The sequence below is a fragment of the Protomyctophum bolini genome, assembly GCF_963924005.1.
Source record: "Protomyctophum bolini genome assembly, chromosome: 2".
Lineage (NCBI taxonomy): Eukaryota > Metazoa > Chordata > Actinopteri > Myctophiformes > Myctophidae > Protomyctophum > Protomyctophum bolini.
Window position 1 is genome coordinate 12,880,945 of NC_137863.1, and position 9,312 is coordinate 12,890,256.

Below are 9,312 nucleotides of genomic sequence, written 5' to 3' on the forward strand. Positions count from 1 at the left end.
TTTAGAAATTTTGGGCTATAGCCTATATCGTACGGCATACTATAGCACGCCGTTTTTCATCATGTTTGAGGATTTGAAAAAAGAAAATCCAGGCCCATGAATTAGAGGATAAAGCTCACATGTTACCCAAATAGTTGAATACACAAAAGCTAAGGCACTGGTACTTCTGGTTTACCGGAACGGGGTTCAACTCCCTGCAGTGCCCTGCTCAATGTGTTGTATTTACCGGAAAAATTGAGTGTTGCGGAGGATGAGAAACATTAGCAAATTACGGAGTGTTGCGGAGGATGAGAAACATTAGCAAATTGCGCAGTGTTAAAAAAAATGGGTTATAGCCCATCGGTTTTTGATTTTTTTTGAAAAATTGCGGAAATTGGGAAATTGCGGAAACTGCGGAAATTGGAAACTGCAAATTGCGGAAATTGCGGAAATTGTGTGTGTGTGTGTGTGTGTGTGTGTGTGAGCTCATGTGGCGTGCGTACAGATAATCTAGGACACTGCTTGACCAATCGGTCAAGCATCAAACTAGCCAGTACATCATGTATGCAGAGAACGGAGACCATGTCGTCCCCATTGCATAAGGAAGGATCACATTTATGGAGAAAGGGGGTTCGTTTGTGTTTGTGTCCCCACTCGCGCGCGCGCGCGCGCGCACACACACACACACACACACACACACACACACACACACACACACACACACACACAATTTAGCAGGTTGCATATGTGTCCACATTTGCATTTCAATTTTGAGTGTGAGAAACAAAGTTGAAGTTGTCAAATATTTCTATCCAGCAGATGGCATGAGCGTATTGACATTATTCACCTGCTTTGGGGTTAGCAACTAGTCCCACTGTGCCCAGTCCAAGAGATTTAAAAACACTGAAAGCTAAATTACAGACACAATTTAAGATGTATTTGTGACCCCTTAAGGAACTTTCACACCAAGCACTATAATGATAACTATAACTATATTGTTCATGCTTGTCTTTGTTATGCTTTTCTTTGAACTAATTCCTCATCTATAATACTCCCACTCCCAAAAATACTGACTGACTTTCTGTTGAAGGAAAATGACATACCGTAGGTTTTTCTCCATTGAATTAAGCTATAGGCTACTTTAGTTCTTTCAAATTAATAGTTTTTAATTGTGCGTTTGGCTAATAGGCTAATAGGTGCAGAATATAGTTTGGGGGTGTGGAAAGACAATCAAAGGGCCATGAGCATTTGCCACAGTTTACTACAGCTTACTGTAGCAGTGTAGCCTATACCCAGGACCTGCAAGCTTGCATTGACATACTGTACAATGACATACAAAACGATCTGATACATTTTGAAGTGTGATGAATGACATGAATGACATTATTGTTCTAGTGCTTTCCTGTAGCTGCGATGTGTGATAAACACAGAAGGATGTAGCTGATGTCGACAAAAGGTGTAACAACATTTCTTTGTGTGCAATGTGTTTTGCAATGTGAATACATTTTACATACAGTAAAAAAAAAAAAACACAATTTTGTCAATTTGCTTCCCCTCGGCCATGTCATCAACAAGGATGGGATATTGTGCCACTGCTATATGCTGATGACACACAAAGACTGACCCAGCCCCCTGTGCAGCCCCCTCTCCATCCTCATCACCATCATAGTCTTCGTCCAGATGCCTGGGGGAGATAAAAGCCATGAAATAAAACTTCATACAACTAAACAGCTCATGTCATGCTGGAAAAGTGATGAATGTGCATAGTCTCTAATCTCTATATAAATACAATATTTTATTATTAATTAGAATTTATAGGCCTAGTGCTGCACTGTCTTGATTTTAATTAATGTGAACACTCACTCACACTCACTTTTTTATCTTGTCAATGAAATGAGGATAATAATAATAATAAGTAAACACACACTGCACACAAGTATACAATTAGTATACAATAACCTTTTCCTGAATATGTATTGTCTTTACATTTTAAATGGCTATTCTTTTCTTTTACCAAATGTACATAAAATATCGGACATTTCCACACAATTCTTATTTTTTACATAGCCTACCAGTAGAGGTCTGGTACATAATACATCATCAGTCATCACTTCATCAGTCAATCTCAGGAATGTCTGCCTTTGTTTTGACGGGCACGAGTACGTGCGCGCACCCCGTAATACATTGACAAAGATGGCGGCCGCCGCCGGATCAGGTAAACCAATTCTAAATTCGCACTGGTAGGCCTACTAACGATTTGTTGACTTATTGTAAGATGTGAAAGTTCATAACTCTGCCGCGGCTACTACTAATAGTACACAGACAAACCACCATACCATCCACGTAGCATTATCAGTAACGGGACAGCGTTAAATAGAAAATGTTACCGTTATAGCGGCTAGCTTGGTACTGGTAGCCATCATCAGATTCACCACTGGCCCGCTGTGATGCAGCTGCAAGCAGCGTGTCGAAGAAACAACAATCATGTTCATGATTGTTTTGAGTACTAAGTTGACACATGCAATTATGTATTTGGCTCGTGTGATTCCATATTCATAGATCGACTAGCTAAAGTTAGCTGGCCGAAGAAGCCGAACCGAGCACAACAACTTGCATAGTCATCATGGTATATATTTGCGAAAGAAAGCACAGAATTGGCTAGCCATCATCAGTTGAACTCATAATAGGCAGAGTTAACGTCCTACACTTGCTCCCAAAGCTCCGTATATGAATACAGTCAGTGACATCGCATATTATGTTTTTGAATTTGTCCTAAAATGTTACGTTCTTTTTCTTTCTTATGTCTTGCCTTTGTGTTAGTTTGTTTAACATTGATTATCCATTAGTGTGGCTACGACACTGGCAGTGCACTATCCCGTATTCATAAACACTGCTTCAGGATTGGCAATATACGCTTTACATGTTACGTGATTAAGTAGCTAAATATGTCATGACTCGGCTTTCACTGTCCCAATTCCCCTTGTGGTGTTACATCATTTGGCTTTTACTTCAAGCAACTGTCAGTTAACTAAGCTATTTGAATCTCCAATTTGAGTGAAACTTGCAAAACACACGCACAGTTAACTTCACAAATGGAACACATTTTTTTGTATTTTTTACAGCTGTTTCTAGAGACTCCAAAATGGTTAAAATACTAAATCAACTGGTTCAACAGTCTGGCTAATCAACTGAAAGTTATTGAAACCCAATGAAGATATTGTCCTGGAATAATAACTGTATTTTACTTAACATTATCTTTCAGATTCAAAATATGAATTAGTTGGAATTCAAAATTGCTCTGGGCCATATTGACCAGACAATTAAGTATGTATACGTGAATCAAGATTGGATTAATTAGATTGTGACATACATACAAACAACCTAATAGGCTCTATGCATTGTGCACACTCCATTTTGGTAAAGTGATAAATTGAGTGGCAAAGTCAGTTTGATGATGTTTAATCAGATTGGACTTTTCAGTTTGGGTGTATGGGCTGTCAAGGCCATACGTTTTTTGCCACTCAGTAGGTGTTCCTATAGACATAGGCTCTGGGGCGTGTGTATCATTCTCGTGAGTAGGCAAGCTTTTGCCGGCAAAATGCTTCCCGTTATGCTTTCATTGCCATTAAAATACACAGACTGACTGGCAGATTTTACTCTGAAAAGCCCTGAGTTCCGTTTAATACCCCCCCAAAACCAGGAGGCATAATTTTCCCATAGTAACACACGCTACCTCGTCTTATGTCTCTCTAGAAGCGTTAATATTCCAAACGAGGTGCTTGCTGAAGTCAGAAAGGACCATAGAACATATGCGCTATAATCAAAACCATGGAGAGTGCCGTAGATTTAGTAAGTTATGAGCAACTTTAGTCTGCCCGTAAACAAGGAAGTGAACGTTAAAAGAAAGGTTGGATTTTTATTAAATGGTTTGATATCAATAAAAATGATCTAAAGACGCATATACACGCCCAAGGCACCCCATGGCTTTGTTTCTAAAGACGTATATACTACACGTCATTAGCAAATATTTAAAAATATATTTTCGTGAAAGGAAATGCCAGCTTCCTTGCTCGGATTTCGGGAGGTGTATTTACAGACTATATAGCATTCAGAGATTAGTAGCCTTCGGCCATAATTATGTATTAAGCGTATGTATGATGCTGATGAAAAATGTACACAAATATTGGTATGTATCAGTCTCCGCCCAACAAAGCCGGATGCACCAAAAGCGTGGCCCTAAAATGGCTTCATGTGTTTTCTCCTTGTAATGATGTGAAGTGTTTTTCCACCCTTAAGGCATTGTAGTTCCCCGTAACTTCCGGCTACTGGAAGAGCTGGAGGAGGGACAGAAGGGAGGGGGAGATGGTGTGGTGAGTTGGGGCCTGGAGGACCCGGATGACATGACCCTGACCCACTGGAACGGCATGATCATTGGACCTCCCAGGGTGAGAGCAACAGACCATGCTATACAGTTCCCTACCATTACCAGTTACCACATGGCTTTTTTAAGGGGCTGCTTTGGAAGAATACTGCTTCTGTTGTCCCACAAAAAAACACACAAGTCCAACTTTTAATGCAAACAAGAACAATGCCTATTTTCTTGTAGATCATCACACTGGGCTTTTCAGATCATGAAACACTTGTCTTTAAGGATGTGTGCAGCTAGTCTATTAAATTGTGGTGGTGCTGCCCATAATCATTTACTAAACAATATGATCATCATCATTTTATTTTATTGTGCGAAGAGATTGTTTTCAAAGATTTTCAAAGCGCCGTATCTCCAAAGGTTCGAGAGCTGTCCATGGTGCGCCGCCACGCATCCGGCCATCGTAAATCATTTGTGAGTTTGTATCGCATCGCTGAAAAAATGTAGCTGGTTGAAGGCTGTGGGCTAATGCCAGAGGTGGTGTTCCCCTTCCAGAGGCCCACACCTTCCTGTTTAACCCGGAAAGGACAACAAGCTCCGTATAGTGGGCCTGGACGGGCGGCATATGCTGCAGTAACAGCATGCTGCTAACACTAGGGGCAGCAAAGGAGTTAAGGAAGGACTGTTGTATTCAGCATTGTAACGCAGTGACTTCCTTGCGGGTGAATTTATGCAAAAAAAAAGTCCACCCCGGACGGCTGGCATAGCGGTGCGGGCACCGTGTGTCGTGGGTTGGAATCTCGATTCCGGCGACCTTTGCAGCGTGATTATTAATCCCACTACAGCTCTAGGATAGACCCGTCTGATTGGCTCCCCGGCAGGCATAGTTTTACTGAGGTTAGGTTTAGGTATAATTTTACTGAGGTTAGGGTATAGTTGCAAAAATGAGAACTGTTAATCACAGAGACAACTGGCTAATCACAGTGGAGTTTGCCTAGAACTGTGGTGGGATCCATTATATCGCCTCATTTCCTGTCTATCAAATAAAGGCAGAAAAAGCAAAAAATAAAAAATTATCCTAAAGGACAAAAACAAAACTACCTATAACCCATTTAGACCTGAGGCCGATTCGAAAAACTGCTTCTAAAATCTAACCCAAGTTTTCTGAAAACCTTCAAATTCTTACTCAAAAATTCAAAAAATATAACTAATGAGACACAGAGGTAGCTCCCGGATTGAAAAGTATAACAATGTATAGTTTACAACAGTTCTAAATGGGCTAATAAATACTCCAGCATGTTTGATGTCAGAATGGTCGCTGGTACTACCATATAGCTTTCATTCGGCGAAGTTTGGTTTATTTAGCCTTTGATTTCAGCTGATAAGACATTTAGTTGTTTAATCAGTAAAAAAAAACATTGTTTAAATATCAGTGAAATTAGTCACTGCACAGCCCTGAACAATACACAATACAGCCCTGAATCATAGGACACACAAGATATACTTAAACCTTTTCAACTCTGTCGAGTAAAAAAAGATATGTGATAATAAATAATAAAGCATTTTAAATTATCCATTTGATGACTAACCAGTTTGAATGCATTGTGTTAATGATAAGCAGAGTAAAGTAAACTTTAGATTAAACCAGCCCTCTGGTCTTGTATTATTTCAGACAATCTATGAGAACAGGATATACAGTCTGAAGGTTGAATGTGGACCCAGATATCCAGACACTCCCCCTTTTGTTCGCTTTGTAACCAAGATCAACCTGAACGGCGTACATAGCTCCAATGGCATGGTAAGTGTTCACATCTTTTCTCTTGTTAGATGGCATCTCGATCTTCCATATTAGTTTCTATAGTTTGTATCCAGCTATCCATCCAGCATAGACGGATCAAGTGTCGATGCTCAATCTTCAATGCAGCAGAGGGTGTGCTATCATCTAGTCTAGTCTAATATCTAAATGTACATTGTGTGCTCTGAAAATGCATCTGGGCGGTGTGTGCTCTGATCTGCCTTTCCGCTATCAACTGTGCGTACATGACATTTCCTGTGTGTGCATTACATTGCATATTTCTACAATCACACCCGTGTGAAGTGAGGGGCGCTCTGTGAAGTTAGGAGCTAGCATGAGAGCTAACATGGTCTTCGTTTCTCAGTTCTAACGTTGGACAAAGAAATTGAAAGTAGCTCATATAGGATCAGCAGTCGTACCCACCACTACCCAGACAGCAGAGAGCTACTAAATAATGTCTAATAAAACTGCTGTTATAAATCATTTAAACCCATTATTGACCTTATACCGACCTTGCAACATACCTTAGTTACGTCACCAATAACAGTGGTCCCTTATTGGCCAAGGGTTTTCACCGACAGCCGATTTGCTCGGGCACATATGACGTAAATTCTCCATTCATTGTCAAAGGCATTTAATGTTTGTGTTCAGACAGAATCAAAATTCTCATGTCATCTCCTCTTCCCTCCCCTTCCCAGGTGGACATCCGGGCAGTGGGATCACTGGCAAAGTGGCAGCTTTCATACAGCATCTGTATAGTGCTGCAGGAGCTGAGACGACTTATGATGTGCAAAGAAAACATGAAACTTCCCCAGCCTCCAGAGGGCCAGGTGTATAGCGCCTGAAACAGGCTATTCAACACTGCTATTCCTCACTGTCAAAAACACACAGACACAATTGATGTGTACATTAAAACACACATGCACATACATACAGTCATTAATACATATGCTCATCTGTCACACATACACAAACGGTGTGTGTGACACACATCCCCCTCATAAGACCTGGCCACTAGCTTGTCTCGGGAGCTTCACATTGGACAGAAAAAGATGCACAAGTGAACTCCTATACCCCACAAAAATGTCCTTCGATGCTTACCACGAAGGAAAAAAAAAACATCTCACTGATCTTTATTTTATTACCTTTTACCAAATTACCGTTACCAGATTGTTAAATCACATAAACAATATTACATTGAGTGTTCCTATCACATACGGTGCTTGATTCTGCACACCAAGGTTGCTGACAGTAACTGTACCGTACTGTGGGTGTATCCTGGTGAGTGATTCAAGACAACTTGCTGCTGTTCTCTATTCATGTAAACCCCTTGCTCTTTTGCAAGGGGATTCCATGATGTAAAGTATTCAAAGCATTCGCCATTGCACTTGATTATACCGCTTAAAGTTTACCCTTAACGTGGAAAAGCGTCACCATCTTGCAGTATTCTAAAGTGGATTGTGAAGCAAGACATGACTTGGCTTTTCTTCCCTGGCCCCGTGTTGGTCTCAAATCGAATATCCAGTGTCCGCAATCCCGATGATGTGAATTTGCTGGGCCATATTAAATGAGTGCATGTACGGTACATGGGAATAAACTACTACTATTACTACTGTTACTACTAGACATTCAGCAGCATATTATATACTGTATGTATCAACGGGGCTCGTCATCACTCATGTTCTCGAACTCGACCTCTGTGTGCCATATGGTTCATAGCGCTTTGTGATGGTGATTGATTTTTAGAAAGCTGGGTATGGGTGGGTGGGGTGGGGGATGGTTGGGGCTGTATGTCCTTATGCTTCAAAGATCATGAGATCTAAAAGGCTCATTTTTGTGTGCTTGGCACCTTTTCAGGATACCCACTGTATTGTGGCCTATATGGAGAGGCAGGAGCTGTTTCCTTTGTTTTTTTGTTTTGTTTTTCGGACTGACTTGTTTATACTCCATAGGGTCATCTCTTGTACAGTGAATGCCCACTGAATGCAATGTATGGCTTTAGATGTTTATTTTATAACGGGTGGGAATCTTGTCGGGATGACGGTGACCTGTTGCATGGTTATATTTCAATTAAACGTCATTACTTTTGCACGTGTTCGTGTCGCATCTGATTCTTTAAATTGATATATTTTTCCTTTTCTGGAGGAGTTGCTTTCAAATATTAGTTATAGTTAAACGGTTAAACCAGTAAGATGCCTGAGGGCGACCTCGAGGTCGTGCACGCATCCGCGGTGTGCACGCATCAGCCTGGGTGACAGCAGACTGCTGGGCAAGCGCTGGCGCTTTGGGGTCAGATCAACATAGCCGCCTGGGTGACAGCAGACTACTGGTGTAGTCTAGTTTTCGCCAGCTGCTGGGCATGGCTGCACTAATAGATACTTCTATTGGTACATGGTGTAGATTTAGGAAAGTCGAATTAAATTAGTGGTTGGTAGACAAACGATATCATTACTGTGCGTGAATTAATTGGAAGCATAAGGTCGAATTTCAGATTTTTGTTCTACTTGACATAGTAACTGTTATTACCCACATTTTCAAAATACTGCATTATAGATGTAATAGCTTACTAACTAGTAAAGCATTATTTATTTATTTAATGTGTTTACCACCAACTGCTGACGCAGGACAGGCAAGATCTTATGGAATAAGGTTGAGAATAATAGGCTAGTCCATTGAGCAAATGGAGTCACTGATGTACAGGATAGTTTTACAGTTTCAAATGCACATTATTAATTCATAGTTGAAAGTAAATATGTTCCAAACATATTGGGTAATGCTAATCAATAGTCCTGTCCAAATGTACAGAACAAGGAGAAGAATGTCTTACTGTGTTTGTTCTTTGACTTGACAGTCATTACCGATACTGAACAATATCACTGTTAGCCGTAACAAATGCCTATTCCCATGTAAGGTGACGAAGCACTTTCTATGTTGAGGTTGATGCATGCTGGGACAAAGAAATTAATGTTTTTCATTCTGGGAAAATGAATGAATAAATATATCCCCCATCCATTTTAATGCCTCGAACCTTTAACCCGTTAAACCCAAGAAAGCATCTGTGCCATTTTAGATTCTAACCATTATATTATACTTTGGCAATTCAAAAATCATGACGATTTGTGCAAATCTTTGAATTTAGTATACCATTTTTAAAGAAAACATTTAACTAAAA

General features: G+C 40.4%; 1 protein-coding gene across 1 annotated transcript; it reads left to right on the plus strand.

The window, feature by feature from the left end:
- The first annotated feature begins 2,135 nt into the window (after window positions 1–2,135).
- ube2v1 (ubiquitin-conjugating enzyme E2 variant 1) lies at window positions 2,136–8,231 on the plus strand. Its single transcript, XM_080775837.1, has 4 exons — window positions 2,136–2,194; window positions 4,276–4,424; window positions 6,018–6,143; window positions 6,839–8,231. Exons 1-4 carry the CDS (start codon window positions 2,173–2,175, stop codon window positions 6,983–6,985), a joined length of 444 nt encoding a protein of 147 aa, XP_080631963.1. The 5' UTR covers window positions 2,136–2,172; the 3' UTR covers window positions 6,986–8,231.
- The last annotated feature ends 1,081 nt before the right edge of the window (window positions 8,232–9,312 follow it).

Excerpts from the sequence above, each read along its gene's own strand:
- ube2v1 (XM_080775837.1), top strand. The coding sequence starts at position 2,173 with ATGGCGGCCGCCGCCGGATCAG. Across the intron at positions 2,195-4,275 it reads GGCGGCCGCCGCCGGATCAG|GCATTGTAGTTCCCCGTAAC; the intron begins GTAAACCAATTC and ends TCCACCCTTAAG. Across the intron at positions 4,425-6,017 it reads TGATCATTGGACCTCCCAGG|ACAATCTATGAGAACAGGAT; the intron begins GTGAGAGCAACA and ends GTATTATTTCAG.